Source organism: Rhinolophus hipposideros (assembly GCF_964194185.1).
Source record: "Rhinolophus hipposideros genome assembly, chromosome: 4".
Taxonomy (NCBI): Eukaryota; Metazoa; Chordata; class Mammalia; order Chiroptera; family Rhinolophidae; genus Rhinolophus; species Rhinolophus hipposideros.
Genome location: NC_138050.1, coordinates 10,805,599 through 10,827,434, shown reverse-complemented (window position 1 = coordinate 10,827,434; position 21,836 = coordinate 10,805,599). Strand labels below are relative to the sequence as shown.

The 21,836-nt window shown below is 37.9% G+C and overlaps 1 protein-coding gene across 2 annotated transcripts in view; it reads left to right on the top strand.

Moving 5' to 3' along the window:
- STARD13 (StAR related lipid transfer domain containing 13) overlaps positions 1-21,836 on the top strand; it is a 490,614-nt gene that overhangs the window by 178,141 nt on the left and 290,637 nt on the right. For both annotated transcript variants that reach the window (XM_081045611.1, XM_081045612.1), the window contains exon 3: positions 16,899-16,932. In XM_081045611.1, coding sequence (XP_080901737.1) covers positions 16,899-16,932 — 34 coding nt within the window. The remainder of the gene's footprint in view (positions 1-16,898; positions 16,933-21,836) is intronic.

The following is a 21,836-nucleotide window of genomic DNA, read 5'->3' as shown; positions in this document are numbered from 1 at the left end:
AAAAAGTAGAGTTGACAGGACTAGATAATACATTGGATATGAGGAAAGAGGGTAAGAGAGAAATCAAGGATAATTCTCAAATTTTTGGCTTGAAGTTGTGGTTTTACAGAGATGGGGAAGATCTGAGGTTTTAATGACTGCTTGGAATCTGACTTCCCAGCTGGACTAGGAGCTTCTTGCAGTCACGTGCCGTAGCACCTACTGTGGTACTTAACACCTAGAGGCATTCAGCACGTTATTTTAAATGAATAAAGAAACATGTAGTAGTGTTATTCATAACTAGCACAGGACACGTGCAGGGCTCTAGTATCACAGTGATGGCTTGCAGGAAAATGCAATGTGGAAACAGATTCATTCCCGCTGTGGACTTTTTGTTACTTTTGATCAACTAAGTTTTGGAGGGATATATATACATATATATTCCACGTGAATAGTTGAATAAGTGATAATACTTTGTGCTTCATTTAACACGTCTCATTGCTTTAACCATACTCATACATCTTTTTAAAAGTTATTATTGAGATATTCAAGTATAGACAAAACTTTACAGACTAGCATTCATGTATCCATCCCTCCGCTTCAGTAATTACCAACACACTAGTTTTGTTTCATCAATATTGTCACGTAGCCCTTTTCCAGCTTATTTTGAAGAAAATCCCACACATCACATCATTTGATGGGTATGTATTTCAGGAACCATTGACCTTCTAATACTTTATCACCATGCATACGTTTTCACATCCAAAAGGGATAAAACACCAGTTCCCACCAAGTCGCATGATAATCCGACTACATCAAATGTGCTTGCACACATTTCCATTTGTTTTGCTTTGCACATCTAAGTCCGGATTAGCACAGCCCAGAGCTCTTTGTACCATAGTGAGCTCTACACAGTTGGTCCCTGCTTTCTCTAACTTTCTTTGGCACTTATATGGACTTGAAAATAATTTACTTATCCATTTATTCATCAAGTATGTATTGCCACTTGTTACCGGTCAGCGAGGCACTGTGAGCGACATGGCAGTGTATATCTGACAGTACCCCTGCCCTCCAAATACTCAGAATAGCAAAGTGTAAAGGGAATGTGTAGACTCCTAAGGTGGTGTGTGTTCTCTAAGGTTTGAGTGAATGGTACAGACAACAAATATTGGGAATTGGAAAGACAAACCGTTTTTGGTCAGGATGAGAAAGAAAGACACCAGGGCTGAGGCAGGATGCAAACAAATCTTTAAAGAATATTGAAGTTGTTAAGATGGACTTCAATCATGAAAGAGAGTAACGTAAGTTCAAGTATGGAGGTGAAAGGCAGAAAAGACTGACAGGAAAGTGGGTGAGAGAGCAGGCTGGGCAGAACGCAGGATTTGTGAGAGAAGAGTGAGAGGTAGGCTGGGAAGTGTTAGTGTAGAGAGAAGTAATAGTCGAGTTTGTTTCTTATGGTGGTTGTGTTCACAATGCAAAGAAAAAAATTGGAGAGAAAATTGTACTGTTCTGTTTTATGGCAAAGCAAATTACATGGAGATTACTGCTAATCAAACTATTCTGGACTAACAGAGGATGGACATGCTCTCTAAATAATATACTTAATTCTCATTCTACTTGCCATTCTACAAAGGGTACCTATTCTAGGTTATAGAATTTACATAAACATGTACATTGTGACAAACAGAAACAGAAAATCCCAGTATTACAAATTCAAACATTTCATCTTAATCTTGAGTAGTCTGTAAAAATCATTCCAAGACAATAAACCTAAACTGTAACCTCACTTTGTAAAAACCCATAATAAATAAGGATATTGTTACAAACTAGCAAGTATAAATAATACTTAGGATTCCTAACAGGCAAAAATGCCCTGAGAGGCCTGTACTACTTGTACAAAAGGCAAAAATCTGAAATAAAACCCCATGTATCCAGTTCAAATTTCAGGGTCACCTTTGAGGGTCCCTTAATCATGCTGTGCCTGGGTTTCTTCATTTGTAAAATGTGGGAATAATAATGCCTGCCTCCTGCGGTTTGTGAGGATTCGATGACAAACCCTGGTACAAGCACTTCTCACTGTCTAGTACAAAGCAGCTGCTCAATATATTGTAATTTTCTCTCCTCTATGAATTTACAAGAGATATGTCACAGGCTTTATACTTTCAATGTTAAAATGAATGTTTTTTAATCAGTTTTACTGAGGTATAATTAAAATGCAATAATCTGCACGTATTTAAAGTGTACAATTTGATACATTTTTAACATGCATACGATTAGGACACCATCACTGTAACCAAGATAACGGCCATACCCACCCATCATACCAAAAGGTTCCATGAGCCCTGTGATAATCTTACCTTCATACTGTCTTCCCCACGCAACAACCAACCTGCTTTGTGTCACTGCAGATTAGTTTGCATTTTCTAGAATTTTAAAAATATACAATTACACAATACATGCTCCTTTTTGTCTGCTTTCTTTCCCTCGGCCTAATTGTTTTGAGATTCATTGATGTTGCTGCAGCTATTGATCATTCATTCCTTTTCATGGCTGATAGCATTTCATTGTGTGGCTATCACACACATTACGTCTTTAAGCAGACTCAAAATTGCCAGGATTTCAAGGAAGACAGCATAGTTTTAAAGTATAGAAATGACCATTTTAGTTTAGGGCAAAAAAAATATTGTGCTTTTTGTTCACCATTTTTTAAAATTGATTCTGCATAATGCTTTAGAAATCTATAAAAAATAAAAATGTTAATGACTTTTATTTTTAAATTTGGCATAGTAAATGCTCTAATGGAAAAATGAGCCATGGATTAATTTTAAAAATAAAAGCGATACATTATCAATATTTAAAAAATTAACAAATATAGAAAAACACAAAGAAGGAAGTAAAATATTACCCCAATCTTATGTCCCAGAAACAATCTTCGTTAATATTGTTGACCTTCATTCCATAAATCTCTCAACAAACAGATATGTAGATAGATAGATAGATAGATAGATAGATAGATAGATAGATAGATGGAAAGGAGGGAGGAAGGGATGGAAGGAAAGAGGAAAAAAGGAAGAAAAGAAGGAAGAATGAAAATATAAATAAAACATATTTGGGACTTGTACTTCAGCTAAGATAGAATAATGGGAGTTGGATACATCCTCCACTTGAAACAACCAAAAACAAATTCCAAATAAATTATATGAAACAATGGTTTTCAGAAATTGGACATTGGGTACACAGGACCATGAACCCTGGAAAAGAGGAAATAAATAAGGTGAGCCTTACAGTTGCCCTAGCTTACTGCATGAGGAAAATTTCTAGGCTGCGATACAGGTAGGGAGAACCCAGGCAGAGCCTGATGGTCTTCTGACTTGAGACACTGTTGGGACTGTAGGGAGGCCAGGGCAGCTAGAATTCAATGCAGAGCACTGGAGGGAGAACCTCATAGAGAGAGCTCTGAGGTCGGGCTGTAGAGAGTTTCCCCACTCCCAAATCTGCTGCTGAGTACTGACCAGCACACGCAAGTGAAGAAACTACCCAAGGCTAGGGAAAGAACCATCAGAAAGGATCAGAGGTAATCATTCAAGAGTTTACCCAGTACTGAGAATAATTTGTGCTTTCTTCGGCCATAGTGAAAAGGCCCTGTTATTCAGAGGACATTGGGTAGAGTACTCAAAGCTTAAGCAATAGGGAAAAATTACCCTAGAATAAAGGCTGCTCTGACCTCACATAACAAAGCTTAAAAGCAAGCTTTGGAAGGATTAAATCATTTCCAACTAAACTAACTGCATCCCAGAACAAAGCTAAAGTATATTTATAGGAATACAAAAATATTTAACACACAACAGGGAAAAATTCACAAAGACTGGCACCCAATTAAAAATTACCAGGAATGTGAAGAAGCAGGAAAATATGACTCATAATGAGAAATATTAATAAATAGAAACAGACCCAGAAATGTCACAGATGATAGAATTCTTAGACAAGGACATTAAAACATCTATTATAACCACATTGCATATGTTCAAGAAGATAGAAGAAAGATGAACATGTTAAGTAGAGACATAAAAGATACAAAAAATTTCCAAAATGAACTTCTGGAAATGAATGTGGTTAAAAAAAAAAAAGCATGGTATGAGACTAACAGCAGTTGAGATACTACAGAGGAAGAGATCAGTGAGTGAAATTGAATACATAAAAACTATCCAAAATGAAACAAACAGAGAAAAAAGAAAGGGGGGGGGGAGAAAAAGCACGCTTCATCAAGGAAGATATACAGATGGCACATAAGCATATGAAAATGTTTAACATCATATGTCATCAGGGAGATGCAAATTAAAACAACAATGAAATACCATATTAGAATGATCAAAATCTGGAACACTGACAAGAGCAAATGCTTGTTACGATATGGAACAATAGAAACTCTCACTCATTGTTGGTGGGAATGCAAAATGGTACAGCCACTTTGGAAAACAGGAAGTTTCGTACAATACTAAACATATTCTTACCATATGATCCAGCAATCGTGCTTCTTAGTATTTATTCAAAGGAGTTGAGGACTTATGTCACACAAAACCTACACATGAATGTTTAAAATAACTTATTTATAATTGCCAAAACTTGAAGCAACTAAGGTGTTCTTCAGTAGAAAGGACAGATAGACTAATAAATAAATAAACTGATATATTCAGACAAAGGAATATTATTCAGCACTAAAAAGAAATGAGCTATTGAGCCATGAAAAGACATGGGTGAATCTTGAATGCATATTTCTATGTGAAAGAATCCTGTGTGAGAATGCTACATACTGTTTGACTAAAACTATATAACATTCTGGAAAAGGCAAAACTATGAAGGCAGTGAAAGAACAGTGGTTACCAGCAATTAGGGGGGAAGGAGATATGAATAGAGCATGGAGGATTTTTAGGGCAGTGAAACTGCTATGTATGATACTATAATATGGATACATGTCACACATTTGTCTAAACCCTACAATGTACAACACTAGGATTGAGCTCTAAACTATGGACTTTGGGTGATAATGATGTGTCAATGCAGATTCATCAATTATAATAAATATACCACTCTAGTGGGGGATGTTGATAGAGGGGGAAATTGTGTGTGTTCAGACGGGGTACATAGGAATTCTCTGTGCCTTCTGCTCAATTTTGCTATAAACCTAAAACTGCTCTAAAAAATAAAATCTACTTAAAAAGTTGGATAGGTATGGAGTAATTTCAAGCAACCAAATATACGTGTAATTGAAGTCTCCAAAAGAAAGGACAAAAAGGAAAACAAAAAAGCATTTGAAGACATAATCGCTTGATTTTTCCAAATCTGATGAAAACTTAAAACTAACAGATCCAGAATCTTCAATGAATTCCAAGCACAAGAAATTTGAAAAATACACTAAGGTGCATCATAGTGAAATTATTTTAAACCAATGATAAAGAGATCATTGGTTTTACCATAGAGAGGAGCAAAGAATGACCTCAGAGTTCTGTTTGGAAAGAATGTAAACCAATTGATCAATAAATGTAACCACTGAAAGAAAAACTGTCAAACTAAAATTCTATACCTAGAAAAAATATCTTCAAATAAAGGTCAAATAATGACTCTCGTATGCATAAAAATCAAAGAATTCATCACCAGCAGACCCGCACTCCTAGAAATGTTATAGAAAGTCCTTCAAGCTACAGGAAAGTGGTATCAGATGGAAATATGGATCCACACAAAAGAATTTAAGCATTTAAAATGGTAAAATATGTACATAATTTCCCCCCAAGATGTGCTGCTTGTTTTCTAATTCACAGGAAAGTTTTGTGTGTGTTAGCAGCAGACTTACCATATCTACATGTTACCATCATAATAATTTATTACATTTTAACTTTATTTGAAAATAAGTAAAATAATCTAGTGAGACTAAAGGAATTGCTGAACTTAAGTTTCTGTACACATGAGAAAGTAGGTCATACTAGATTCCTTAAGGTTAACAGAAAATATGAAAAACATTTAAGTAATTGGGTCTGTTATGATTTTATAAACTACATATCTCAACTTTAAGTAATATCTGTAAATTCCCGTTATAAAATACAAGGAAATCAGCACATATCCTTATATCGTTTTCCCCACAATTTTGAATTTTGTTTTTATTCATATATTATTATTTTAGCATTGCTAGGATAAAAACCTTATGGTGTAAATTATAATTCCAGAACTAAAAGTATGTATGATTATGCAAATGCCTTGATTCTGTATTTAAATGGAGCTGATGCTACCTGTCCTTGTATCATGATTTCTCCATCTCTGAGTTAATTTTTCATTTTTATCTTCCTCTTGGTCGTCTTTGTTATAAAATTGTGTTTTTTTAAGAGGTACTTTGGCTGTTCCTTGAATTCTTGTAATCCTAAAACTATCTATTGTTTTTATATTTACGCAACAACTTGATTAGGCATACAGTTTTTGGGGTCACATTTTATTTTCATAAGACCTTTGTAAACAAATGTTTAGTCTTTTTGGCATTGAGGGTTTTTGTCCACATGACTATGATTCATTCTTTAGAGGGAGGTATCAATTTCTTCACTAGAACTTGACATTGTAGATTTTCTGGAGCAGTTTGTTTCATTGGGGAACTTTATTTTTCTTAATTTCAGAAAAGTTTTCCACTACTATTTGAATACTCTTTGTGTCCTTGTTTTTATTCTATTCTCCAGGAACACCAATGTCATGTATGTTAGACTTTTCTTTTTCTTCCAAACCTGTCCTCTTTGCCACAATCATTTCCTACCTCATGCGATTCTTCAGCCTGTTTAAGTCTGGGCAGTGTTTTCTGTCTAACTTATCCTTTCGTTTTATGGCTGCAAGTGTAATTGTCATATCTGCAACATTCTTATGATTCTCTTTCAAACTTAGACCTTGGTTTTATGATATATTATTTTAATAACTGCATTTCTTTTCTTTTTTTTTTAGCGTATCATCTTTTAAAGAGAAATCATGAGGTTTATATAATCTCTTTGAACTATGGAAAACTATTTTTGTGAATTTTTATTTCTTTGAGTAATTTATTTTGTGATGCACGTTTGCTTGTGTTCTCACTCACCCACTTCCACTCCTGCCACACGTTTTCTTTTTCCAAATTTCTTTTTAATGTCCCTCAGTGATTCCTTTGTCATTGTTATTCATACTTAAACATAAACTACCTACTGTTTGCAAAGGAATAATATGAGCCTAGGGCTGGGGTGGAGGATGAACTGGGTATTCTGTTGTCTTGTAACAAATACTCTATCACCCAATCTGTTATTTCCTTGACCCTTAGAGCAGATCTCACGTTTGAACATTCTTGGTAAACTTCTTCTGTGAAGGGCCAGATAGTGACTATTTGAGGCTTTGTGAGTCATATAGTCTCTGTTTCAACTACTTGATTCTGCAGCTATAGCCCATTATGGACTGAATTGTGTCCCCTCCAAATTCATATGTGGAAGCGCTAATCCCCAATGCGACTGTATTTAGAGTTAGGGCCTTTAAGAAGGTAATTAAAGTTCAGTGAGGTTATAAGGGTGGGGCCCTAATTCAGTAAGACTGGTGTCCTTATGAGATGAAGACGAGATACCAGAGATATGCATGCACAGAAAAAAGACCCTGTGAGGACACAGTGAGAAAGTGGTCTCTAAGCCAAGGAGAGAGGCCTTCTAGGAGAAGCCAGCTCTGCCAGCACCTTGATCTTGGATGTTCAGCCTCCAGAACTATGAGAAAACAAAGTTCTGATGTTTAAGCCACTCAGTCTGGTATTTTGTGATGGGAGCCCTAGTAGACTAATATATAGTCTGAAAGCAGCTATGGACAATATGTAAACAAATGAACATGGCTGTGTTACAATAAAATTGTATTTATGGATGCTGACATTTGAATTTCATGTAATTTTCTTGTGTCACAAAATACTCTTCATTTGATTTTTTTTTTTTTTTTTTTTTACTATTTAAATACGTAAAAGCCATTATCAGCTCATAGTATAATAGAACAAAAACAGCCAATGGCTGGATTTGACCAGCAGGCTGTGGTTGTAACCCGTGTCCTAAAGAGCAGTTTGATTCACAGTGAAGACCAGTAAATCAGAAGCCTTAGAATTAAGATCTGATCATTGGTTATTCCCTTTGTCCTTCAACCTGTCTCACTTCTGGGTGTAGAAAGTCATATGGCAGATCAGCCTGTCTTTGGGGGCTTACTCTCCTGCCTTCCTGACGTGACAGGGCACTTACACAAAGGCACTCCTGCTTGTCGTAAACTCTCTTAGTCCTGGCTGTTGTAATCAAAGGACCCCTGACTTGACCTTTCACTACTTATTTTCAGAGAAGTCTGCATTGTGTTCAGAGTCTGAGGTTTGGGGAGTCTCTCAGCGCCCTTGTTCTGGCAGAGCTTTCCACTGTAATTGACCTGTGTGTCAGAGGCTGTGGTTTAGGCTTATAATCATTTTCTTGTTTTATTGGTGATGGACATTTTTTTCCCTCTGTTTTCCATTATGACCCTGGGCTTTAAGCAACTGGAGTCACTTAGAGTTCCTTCACACACACAATTTTTAGTGTAAGTCAACCAAATACTTCTGGACAATTGGGAATGTGTCCTTTGTTCACTGTCTTCCCAGGGCATAGCCCAGGGCTTGCTCCAGAGTAAATGTCTGCTGAATCACTAATCCTCTCAATTTTCCCTATTAAGTGTTTCCCCTCCTCTTCTATGTACACTGGGTCTATTCTCACACATGCTACTATCATCTCTTTAGTGACTGTATCATCCTCCAAACTCACTTCCTCTCATCTGGCCTTGCTCCCCTTTAATTCATTCTCCACTTGGCAGCAGAATGATCTTGTTATATCACAAATCTGAGCCTGCCACTCAATAGTTCTTTATTCTTAGGATAAAGTCCAAAGCTAGGCCTATAGGAGGTATCCGATAAACATTTGTTAAATGAGAGATTGTGGGGAAGGAAATCAGCAGCCTCGGGCCCTGAAATAGAGCTGAGATAGGTCGTAAAATTATAGAACCCCCTTTGGAAGTTTATTAAATCTTTCCTTACCTCAGCTTTTCTGTCTATGATCATAAAACAAAATAAGATAGTAGATGAATGGGTTAGTTTATGTCTACGGAGAGGCAGGTACCAAGATAGGATTAGACCTGCAAGAGATTTACTGAGAAAGGGAGCAGGGAAAGGTGGGAGGAGCCTCCTACTATTTTAGTGGGTCAGTCAGATACGTGTGGGAGAAGAGGGTGAATGAGGACTTGCAGAACACAGTGCAGTTCCAAGAAAGGTTTGACCAGACCGCTGGAGTGCTCTGTAGCAAAGCCAAAGGTAGGGGGTGCCCTGCCTCTGGCTGGAATGAGCCTGTATCAGTACCTCAACCAAGCTCATTCACTGGGTGGGAGCTTACAGAAAGGATGGCCTAAGTACGAAGGGGACAGTAGATATAGAGGGCCAACAGCTTTCTCAGCAGAAGGTCTGAACAATGCATTTTTTGAGCCACTACAAGTAGGAAGCCCTTTGCATTAGGAAAGGAGGATTAAGTAAATGTAGGGAAAAAAATCATCTTTCAGCTGTTCAAGGACCATCTAGCTTGTGGATTTCACACCATAAACTCATCAGCCTTGCTTTTTTCATTTCTTCTTCCTGCTACATTCCTTTTATCCTTTTAACTACTCATCAACACCTTTATGCAGAGATTGACAGGAACAGAGAAGCAAGAATTAGGCCATTTTTTTCCTACTGTTGAGGAACAAAGAGCAGGACCCAAAACCCTGCCTCCTACACGTTTATTTGTTTTAACTCTTCATTTTGGGGAAGTGCATTTCTTTTCTTTTTTCAATGGTAGCATGAAGTGTTTATACAAGGATTTTCTTTTTGTCTAAAGATGATGTTAAATTATATTGTGCTAGATAATAGTTGTAAAGTTCCAGATCTCCATTACTACAGATGAAAGTAGAGATACTTATTATCTCTCACACTTCCTGTCTGAATGGCATTTCGTTGAACTATTGATTTTTCTGTGGCTTTCAAATTCCAAATGAAAACGATGCCCCAGAAAAGCCAACACCACCAGTGTTTCTTCCATACCCAGAAGAAAACATGTTCTTAAGAGTCATTTGTATTTCTTAAATCACTTTGGATTCATTCAGGAAGTTCCTTGAACTGGGGCCAGACAGAGAAGCAGACCATCCAATTTCTGACATTTTCCAGGGATGTACATCCAGCATTTGATGACCCAGTTCTTCCCTATTGGTCTATATTCAGCTGAACAAATCAGGGCCTAAGTCATCAGGCTCATGAAGCATTTTTTTTTTTTTAACCGAAAACCACTCTTATAAAGAAAATGAAGCATTAAATAAAATATGCCACAATAATCTTGTATAATCTTAAAAGCTGGCAATGCTGGTTTATAAAAACAAGCCTGAAAGCCAAGGCAAATAGGCCTATGAAGCAGTGAAACCCAGGAGGATGTTGCAGAAGAAGGCCGGCCATGTGGTAACAGCCAAAACAAACTCTCAATTTTGATTTCTTACTTATGCACACCTAAAAGTGAGGTGAGGGTATAATTACTAAAAGACAGAATTGGGATGTGATAGAGTGACTTCTTTGCCATACCTTCTTTAATGGTGGGCAATATTTTTAAAGGTAAAGATGAAACTGAATAGAGTAGTTGAAGAGAAAGATATTTTCATGTAGATACACATAAGTGTTCAAGGTTACTCATTCATTTAGAACACATAAATTAGGCATATTAGGTGCTCAATCTGGTCCTACATGCTATGGGTGACAGATCGTACACACTTTTTCAGTTTAATCTTTATATTCTTATGAGGTCTATATTACTACGTATCTCTATCGCACATGTAAGGAAACTAAGTCCCAGCCAAGTGAGAAAAGTTGCTTAAACCCACATAACTAGTAAGAGCTGGATTCAAACCCAATGTGTCTTACTCAGAACCCCAACTCTGTCTAATATTTCATACTGCCTTAAAAAACTAGAGAGAGGCAGGTCTTCATTTTCCAGAACTCACCATTTGTTTGAGGAAAGAAGCAGTGTTTGTGAAATAACTCGATAATAGTTTTATGCTAACATCAAGTGTAAATATATTTGAGTGTGAGACTGTAGTCTGAGTACTACAAGAATACAGACGAGGGAAACACTGTGTTGTTTCTCGATGGTTAAGATTTCCCCTCTGCTGCTGTCTAGCTCCAGCCCTCCTCATCCTGGCATCCAGACCCTCAATGAACCTGAAGTACCTCAGATGTGTATGCCCCCAAATTTCTGTCACCACAGCCTGTCTTAACTCTACCAGTTGTCCACCTCAGCCAATCTGTCAGTGTCCACACCCTCCTTATCTTCTGCCCCACCAGGTTCTGAGCTCCTGGGTTCATTCTTGCAGCCTTCTCAGGGACCATGTTCCCTTGTAACTATACCTGCCTTCTTCACTAAGTTTCTTTCCTCAGACCCTGAATGTATTGAAATCTCTTCTAATTCACAAAAGCCCTCCATCAAAGTGCCTCCTAAGGCTAGCACATTCGCATCTTTCAACTTTTCTAGGTGAAGTTTCCTGAGATTAGTTTACTTTATTTCTCATTTATGCTTTAACTTGTCCTATTCAAATGTCTATCCTCTGGCGTTAGCCAAGGTTACTTCATAATTACTAATATTTAGTATCTTCAGAGTTATCAATTTTTAGTCCTTTTCTATTAAACTAATCATTCTGGTTAATCAAAAAACTTCCTCCATTTTTGGTTTTTTTTGTTTGTTTGTTTGTTTTTGATCATACACTGTATTACTCTCTTCTCTCGCTGCTTTTTTTTTCTCAGTCATTTCCTCCAGCCTCAAAGATACTACTGTGCCTCCAGAATTTTCCTTTGCCTCTCTTATTCTCGGTAAAATCACACTTTTTCCCCCAACAAGCTCATCCTCTTTCAGGGCCAGAATGATCACCGAATATTGAATGTGCATTTAGTGCAGGCAACTTTCCTGAACTCCAGCTCCTTTATACATTCCCAACTGGGTGTCCCACAGTGGCTTCAAACTCAATGTGTCAAAAAGTAGAATTCCTCACCTTAGAGTCAAACCCCCATACCACCTCCCCTATTACTTATCTTCATCAGCGTGACACCTCCACGGACCAGGCTGCCCAAGCCCAAACCTGAAAACCATCCAGGACACCTCTCTCTCCCCTCCTCCCTCCCTCTGTCCTCCTGCTTTTAACCAATCCCCTCCTAAAAATGACTCATGACTACCACTTCCTCACACATAGTCTCGTCCAGGTCCTTATGTTTCACCTGGTCTTGGTCTACTGCAAGAATCCCCTAACTTGTATCGAGTCTCTTCCTGTCACAGTCCATTCCTCATGGTGCTTCCAGATTTGCCGTTATAAACCCTACATCTCTGCAGTGCTCATCACCTATAAAAGTTATTCCCCATTCCTTAGCGTAGTGTATGAACTTTATTATCTAGCTCATTCCTATCTTTCTAACCCCATCACTTTGCACTCTTCCTCATAACTGACTTACAACAATACTGGAATACTAGCATTTCCCCAAACATTCATGCCCTCCTCTGCCCCTTTCCTTCCTACATGTTGATCTTTCTCCCTTGTGTTCCCCTCTCGGTTTTCCAGTGAGCTTATTCTTTAAGTGTCATCTTAAATTTTACTCTCCACATAAACCTCCCCTGAGTCTCTTCATGAGGTCCACCACTTCTTTCTCTGGACAACCATCATGCCTTGCGTATACCTCTGTTTGTGTACTTGTTTCATAGGATTGTAACCTTTTCATTTTGGGGCTATTTTTTTCTCTGGATTGTGAACTCCTTCACAGTGGAGAACTCAGTTTCATCCCAATGCAGCTGGATTTTCAACAGCACACCCAAATGTATTGAAAGTGTTTTCACTATTAAGTTTAAGGTATTCTTAAATGTTAATTTATGTACTTATTTTCTAAATCAGTTAATTCTGTATTATAATAAATTCTGCATTTGTATCCTTTCATATATATATGTATATATATAATCCTCTCCTTGTAGATAGATTATCAAATTTCAGAGTCTTTTACTTATTCACAAAATGATCTTAGGGTGGATGGAATCTCTTACAACTCTAGATAGCAGGCCAAGATGCTGAAACTGTTTCTTACTGGGCCTGTGACATTGTTAGTTGGCTAGCAAATCCGTTTAGATCATGAAACAAAGTATGTTTTATGACTCTTGAAGAATTCTCAAGTTTTAAGGAAAAAAATGTTTAATTCTGAGCTAATTCATTTGCACTTGCAGTTTTCCACTTCTCAAAGATTAATACATTGGCGTTGCTCCTAGAGCTTGTGTTTGTCATTTGGAGCATCTCATCATATTTTTGTTATTACTCTCTAAGAAATGCTTGCATTAGTGTAGTCATTAATTGTCAATTTTTCCTGACAAAACTTAATGAAAATCCCTATGATACATGTTTCATACTATGGCATTGATGCCTCCAGGTAAGTAATGACATTTTCCAGAGAAAAGGCTCAGGGACTGATACATTGGGGTCAGTCGGTCAGGGGCAGCCCAAGCCCAATGTGCAAGTTGGAGCAGAACACTCAGTGCTGGATTTAAAGGCAGGAATACAGGAAGTCTGAGTAAGCAGGACAAGAAGACCCATATTTCCAGTTCATGGTTCAGAGACGAGGAGAGCATCCAGAAGCCTCCTTGCCTGTCTGGCTGCCTCAGCTGCAGCGTGGTCAGCTACTACTTCCATACAGGCTCCTGGCAAAACCTGCTTTGAATCAGAGCATCGGTCAACTTTGCCTAGAGAGAATGCGGTTGTACAAAAGATGGAAATTTTTAGGTCCTTATGGTTTTTCGCAGTTCTGGAAAACTTACTTCAAATATTTATCCAGATGCAAAATTCGTTGGATCATTGTTTTAGAAGGAACTTTATTAACTAGACTGGATCCAGGAAAATTCTATAATTAGTTTTGTTATTGAGAAACTTCATTTTCATTTGATGCATTCCTTTCTTCCTTCATTTATTAATTTCTGGGACTTGGTCCAAATCTTATATAAAATATACACAGAAAGAGAGAAAACAAGTGGCCTCTTTATATAAACTAATCAAGAAGGAAATGAAGCCACCCAAATGTGGCCTATGCCATCTGTGGTCTATGATAAATGGCAAAATGACGGACATGTTTTTTTCTTTAAATGTTAACTGTAAAAATAAAATCCTTTTTATTAGTACCAGATGTCAAGAAAGCTTATTAAAATGCCATGGCTTATTAAATAACATCATTTCAGACTTACTGAACTAGTAAAGACTATTATTTTGCGTTTCAATTTGTCTGAAATTATGTATTACTTTCTATTCAAATATGTGAATACTAATATACATATACCAAAATTTAAATTTAGAAGTAAGAAAGATTTATACATCATGGGCTGAACTGAAATATTTTTAATTCTGCAAAAGTAGATTTTCATTTGACTCCTATGTTTAAATTTAATGAGATTTTTATATAGCACTGAAAATAAGCATTACTTGCTATATCTCAGATCAAAAGAAAATCAAGGAAGATACAGTGAAGAGTAGATTTTAAATTATATTATGTATTCTCTCTATCCTTTCTAGTAACTTTTTCTTTGGCTTTCATAGCATAGTCATTTGTAAAGAAATCTGTTACTTTCTGTTTCTCCCCAAACCCCTACCAACTAAGAGTTACAACCCGAGTTTGACAATTAAGTGGGAACCATTATATAGTATTTTTGCAGAAATAAAAATTTTGGAAACTTCTCTGAAAAGCTGTGCTTGGAACATTTTGAATCCAAAGTCAGTCAACGAACATAAGCATGCTATTTCAGGAAACTTACATTTTCATTGTATTTCTTCATGCACTGATACTTTGGTTGAACTTCTTTCCTTAACAGGATTCTTTGAAGAGACCATGGAATTGTAGGTTATAATGATTTTAAATAGTTCCTTTTCTGTTTCATTTTTACTTATTGTTTATACATGATCTATTAGGTAGTTAACTTAAGAGGAATTAGAAAATGTTTGAGATAGAAATTCACCTACATCAAAGTCAGCCTCAAATTATTTGGGCCAAAGCCAGGGTAGAATAGTCACATCCCTATATTTGTCCAAGGAAACCAACTTTCTAGTAGTAACCTGATGATTAACCTTATCTGCTCATTGCTACTTTGACACTGTTCTGTAATGTTTAAATCAGGGTCACCACTGAATACGATTTATTGAGTTGAAACCAGCAGGTGTATTCTGAACAAAGTAAAGAGCAAATAGTACAATGGCTTACATGTTTACCTAAGAGTTTATTTACTTTGGGATTTTTATCTGCTGCTTTGGTTTTTAAAGGTTTACTATGGGGCGTTAGAAACAAATGGGCCCTTTGTGTTTCAGGAGCAACAGGTGTCGAAAGAGCTTTCTGGTTTCACTGGAACAATAGTTGTTAATGTATTCATTGACCTGTTGGTCATCCCATGTCCCAGAGCCGTAGCCTCCCAGTAGAAAGTTATCTGGATGTTTTATGTTTTTCTAGTGTTGTTCTGTTCATGTAATGTGCATATTTGTCTCTGTGGCAAAGGATACATATCTGGGCAAATTTGTTCCAAAAAGCAATTGCATTTAAATCCGCCTCTATCATGAAACAAATTCCTAACATGCTGTTATTTTTAGACAGTCTGTGTGAACATGGATTTATAATTGCTATGGCTTTAGAGGCATTAAACATTTAACACTTTCTGGGAGATCTCACCAAATGAGGCAAGTGACTCTTAAACACACTTCAAAGGAATTTAGTATGATTTATCCAGGAGATAATTCTAACAGTTCTAGAGTTCTTATGTCTCCACTTTGGATGATATACCTGCCTTCTACACAACAGAGAGAAAGGGGTAAGCAGCCAGCATTGTGCTAGAAATGTGTATTTCTATATATTGACTAAGCATTCAACAAATATTTATTGAATAAAATATCCAGAGAAATAACCTATTTGTTGTTTAGAGATAGTTATTCTAACTATATTGGCCTCAGTGAAGACATTACTCCACATTCTGATTCAAAGTGCAGATTTCCTTCTTTATGTTTCTGGAGCAGGGTCTAATCTCATGGTGACTTCAGTGGAATATAAATAATCACCTCCAAGTCAATAGCATCTGCTATATCATCTGCCCATAAGTCACATTTCAGATCTTAGAAATACTCTATTAATATGGTATATTTCTGGGGTCTAAAGGTTTCCTCCCTGTTATTTGGATTTCCAAACACAGGGATGTGAAGTGGGGTAGTGGGAAGTTAAATACTATACAGAGTTGAGACAGAATATGTGCATTTGGCGATTTTGTGTGTGTGTTTCTTTTTAGTTGCGAAAAAATACACATAGCATAAAATTTATTATCTTAGCCATTTTAAGTGGACAGTTGAGTGGATTGAGTACATTTCTGACTGTGACACAACCATCACTACCTGAGTCTCCAGAATTCTTTGCATTGTGCAAAACTGGAACTCTGGACCTGTAAAACAATAACTCCCCATTTCCTCCTTCCCCCAGTACCTGGCATCTAGTGATTTTCAATGAAAATTGTCATGCTAAAATATTGCTGCATATCCATAAGGAAAAATGTATTCACTATCACTTTTATGCACGTTTTCGAACTAACATGTCATATGTTTACTCTTTGCCTCATCAATTTTGCTGGGAAATGAGTGTTTCTACACTTCTGCTTCTAAACTTCATGTACTATTGAAATGGTTGCGAGCATTAGGGGTTCATTTTCAAATATCTCCAAGAACTTTGAACTTTAGTAATATTTTATAATATAATTTCTTTCAAAGTTGATGATGTTATTCTTGATGAAAGCAGTGTAATTTTGAGATATTAAGAGAATTGTAATTTCTCTTTAAAGGTACCCTCTGACAAGCAAAGCAATGCGAGACCAGGTAAGTCTCCTTGATGAAGTATATTTCACTATTTGTTTATAAACGTTGTTTGAAGAATTTTAACTGGTCACTATAAATTTAAGTATGACATGAGTCTTGCTGACTCATCAGTTGTCTCAAGATGATGTTGAATCAGACTATGTCTTACAGCTTGAAGATTGGATCATCAGTTCACTTAGGTTTTTGCTAGTCCTCATGTAACCATATTGTGGGCTCAATACCCGTTTTGAACATTTGGTTTCACACAGAAAGAAATTCCTTTGCATGACCAGTCTTTATTTTGAAATATATACTATACATTAAGTAGGAACTAAATAAAAGATTATACCTATACCAAAACAACTGCTTAGAAGATGAGTTCTCTTGACAGAATGAAGGGAAGCAATTTTTCATTTGTATAGCCTCTATATTTAGAAATGTTCGGTGTAAATCAAAATGTTTACATCTTAATTTATTGAATTTGTTATTTCAATGACTACATAAAATGACAGCTAACAACTCTCTGAACCACCACTTCTTACCAACTGTTTGGCAGCTGTTGTATTATTGGAACGGTCATTGTGGATACATCATTCTGAATGTCCCCATTTCCTTACTTCATATGGCCATTTGAATGCTTATACATAGAAGGAAATTACTTCAAAAGCTTTTCATGATTCCACTGTGCATAGTCTTCATATCTTGAAGTATACGTTTCTGGGATTGTTCAATGCAAAATTAAAGCTTTCCCCTCCCCCGAGTTTATATCTTTAAAGTCTGTTTTTGAAATGATCTTATTAAATAATGCCTCTAAAAAATAATACTCTAATGCTGCCCTTATCTACATTAGTAACAAAAATTATTTCCATTACGAATACCTCTTTTCTTTTAAGCTGCTGGAGAACCAATGTTAGTTCATTTTTCAAAAACTCAAGATCTCCGCTTCAGTTCAGCTGAATTAGTATCGGCATTGGGTCTCTGTTCTTCCATCTCTTTGGGAGATTTGCAAAGAGACATTTACCCTGGACCTCCAGGCAAAGTGACTGGCTGGAACTTTGTTATGAAAATGACTTTAGTATGTGTGCCGGGCCCACTAACTGTACCACTAAAACCACCAAACAGAATTTGCTCCCGCTGTTCTGTGAAATGCTTGTAACATCAAATATGCATGGTTTTGTCCTGCTGACTTTTATACTTAAGACTTTCCCAATATGTTACTGAGCCAGGAAGGGCATGCTGCCCGATGCACATAACAGCCAATACTATGGCACCGCTTTGGAGAGAAGAAAGCTTTTATTACGAGGCTGACCAGCAAGGAGACAAGAGGCAAGGTTCACATGTGTCTCCTCCGTCCAGGATTTATGGGGTTTCAACACCAGATCTCCCCAGACAATAGACCCTTCGCTTCTGAAAGGGTTCCAGCCTTCAGGTTCTGGTCGTTTCTTGGTCCTTGGACTCCACGGTGGGGAGCAGCTAAAGGTTCATAAGGTGTATCCAAAGTTTAAGCTGGTTCTGGTCTTGTTATAAACAGGAGAGGACCACACTGAGCTGGGTATGTGGTGACAAATCCCCCTTTTTTGTTCATTCCTCAATCTTGGGGAATACAGGAGACAGTAACCCTAGCTACTTCCTGCAGATAAGGAGACAAAGTAAGTCAGGAAGAGTGAAAAAAGAAAAGCATAAGTAGAATACTAAGATTATACAAGCAAACATCACAACCAAGAAAGTAAATCACACTGTTTAAACCAAAACAAGAGCAACTTAACAGAGATAGTTTAGGTTTATACCATCCTGGTCTGGAATCTTGGGTGGAAGCAGTCTACTTTGAGATGTCCGCATCTTCTCTTCCTAGCCAGGTGGGGTCTCAGTCCTCTGAAAGGACTTCATAGGATCCATTTCCCTTCGATGGCAGCTGACCCTCAGGGGTTGATTTTTCTAAGTCTTGAGAAGGACCCAGTCTCCTGGGCTCACACAATGTAGAGGAATGTCTGTAGGAAGCATGAAGCAGCTAGAAGCATATTTATGCACGGAAGATAAAGTAGCACCTAGAGACTGTACAAATTTTCTAGCATCTAATTATTTTACAGTATAATCATTTTCAAGACTATAATAGTATTTAGTCTTAAGGAAGGGTCTCCCATATGCATTTTGAAAGGGCTCAATTACAGTTGCCACTAAGGGCTATTCTTACCCTAAGTAGGGCATATGATAAGACCTTGTCCCAAGTTAAGTTGGCTTCTTGACGTATTCATCTTTCCTGTAGACTGAGGCCTCTACGAAGCGTGTAATTTCCATTGTAAGCTGAAGTCCTCAGCATCTTCTAAGTCTTCCTTGGCTGTGCCTTCTGGGGGTACCGTCTGCACTATTGCTGTTTCATATTAGTCTCTGGAATGTCCCATTCAAAGGCAAACAGTTGTGGGACTCAGGACTTAGTGGTATGCAGTAAAAGGCATCTTTTAAGTCCAGAACTCTAAACCAGCAGAAGTCCCCAGATAAATTTGTAAGCAACGTATAAGAATTTAGCACCACTGGATGTCTATAATTTAGTTAATGGCTCCAAAGGAGTCCCCGAGCCCCATCTTTCCTAGTTGCTACCAGTGTGTTCTGGCATCTGGCAGGAGCTTTTGGAGCCAGTCCCTGTTCCTTCTTGCCAAGGAAGGTTAGGACAATTCCTTTTCCAGTGTCCTTCTTGTCCACAAAAGGCACCTTGTTGTGGTCTAACAGATGGATGGCCTTTTTGGCTGGGTCATAGGGGTGTCGGGGGACTTACCCATAGGCATTTGTTCTTTCCTGTGGACATCTCATTGGGTCTTGGCTGAGGGCTGCTGCAAGCAGAGCAGCTTGTCTTCACATGTTGTGTTGCTTCTGCCTTTCCTGAATTTTATCTCAGCTATTAAACACTTTAAAGCAAGCTCAACCAACTGAGACTTGGCATCTCCAACCCCCTTTCCAGTTTTTGTACATTTTTTCTTTTATCTGGGGTGCTCTGACTGATAAGGGTCATGTTGACCGATCTCATGTTATCTGAGTGTTCTGGATCAATATCAATATGTTGTTGGTAAGCCTCAAAAAACCTTTCAAAGAAGGTGGATGGGTTCTCCCTGGGCCCTTGCTGCATTTCCTAGATCTTATTCAAACACTTTGGTTTTGGGACTCCTTTGTCAAGTCCTGCTACCAAACATTCCTTATAATGGTTTATAAGGTCTCTTGAGTCATTGGTGTGCCTTCCTGGTTCTGTTCCAGGAATGGCCTGCACCACTGGTGCCATGATTGGATTGTTTGGCTATAAATCATGGAACCTTTTGGCTTCTTGGCGAACCTTCTCTAATACCATCCAGTGTTCCTCTGGAATGAGGAGAGTATTCATGGGGGCCTGTATGGCAGCCCAGTCACAATGATGAGTAGCAAAAAAGTGAAGGTGAAGAGATTCTCCATCTTTTTAAGATCATCTCCGTAGGATGGCATGTTATTCTTCCAATTATATAGATCAGAGGTAGAAAAGGAGTGCTCTATACAAATCCCCTAGGTTGACCTTGGTCATCTAGACCTGCCAGGACTTGTCTCAATGAATATTGCCCTGCTGGAAGCAAAATAAGCCCTGGACCAATTGAATATTCAACTGAGTACAGGGAAGGGAGACCATTCCTTTCTGCGATCGGGCAAGTAGGTCACAGGGCTGGACCTGTGACCCTCAGAGAATTTGGGGTGGAAGCCTTGGCACTACTCACAGGATTTCCCACTTCATATGGTGGGAGAATCGCAGGAGGCACTGAAGGAGGAGCCAGATGTGTAGTAACTCGAGATCATTTTCCTCTGATTCAGGCAAGATGGGGCTTTTTATGTGTGTGTGTGTCTTCCTTCTGAACCATAAGTTTACATCTCTTTTGTATATTTTTATTCTGATATAAAAACATAAATGATTGTACATATGGGATTTCACCCCATTTCTCCTCTCTTTTGCAAAACAGTTCTAATTGTCAAATAGTATTATGGTTTAAGGACCCATTTTTGGGCCATTTCTCCCCTGACTCCAACTGATATTGGGGCCAGGCAGTGTTACAAAAGAAAACCATTTTCTCTTATTCATAAGCTCAGAGCTAAATACTGACCAATTTTGAATTTTCAAGATATATCCCAAAAGACTGCAATCAGATATACTATTAACAGTCCCCATTTTGAAAGGTTTCTCTCAGACTGACCGGAGCAACAATGACACATAGCGGATTCAATAAAGTTTTGCTGTGGTCACCCAATAGTTAAGCCCTATTCACCAATTTTTAACAGGTAAAACAATCAGACAGACAAAAAAAGACATCCAAAATCCTGGGACTCTAACGCAATCCTTTAAGTACTTCAGTGGCTGTAACCTTTTCTATTGTCTCCCTTAGGGTAGGACTCTAACCTATGACCCTAGCCCCAAGGTTTGAGACTCTTAACCAACAAGACCTCCCTGAGGTGGAACTCTAACCCACAAATGGACCAGGTTTTTAGACAATTTAGGCGCAAAAGTGTTTTAAGGAATTTACTCACCCAATGGATGTCTGTCTGATCCAGAAGCCGTTTCTTTTCTCCAAAGAAGTGAAAGTAACACAGAGGAGCCTGGAGTGACAGGCGAGGAAACAGAAACCCAGTAGCCGAGCCTCTAGACAAATTTGGTCTAGGTGTCCACTTAGGGTCACTGTCAGGGGTCCACATCCCACTATGGCGCCTCAGGCAGTATAGTTGCCAAAATTTTTATGGAGCAAGGCCTCACTGCCCCACGTGCATAGAATCCAATACTAAAGCACCCTCCTCTGAGAAAAGAAAAAGCTTTTGTTGTAAGGTCCACTGACAAAGAGACAGCAGGCTAGGCTCAAATCTGTCTCCCCCATCCAGGGTTAGGGACCAGATTTATGGAGTTTTAGCACTGGATCTTCCTGGACAGT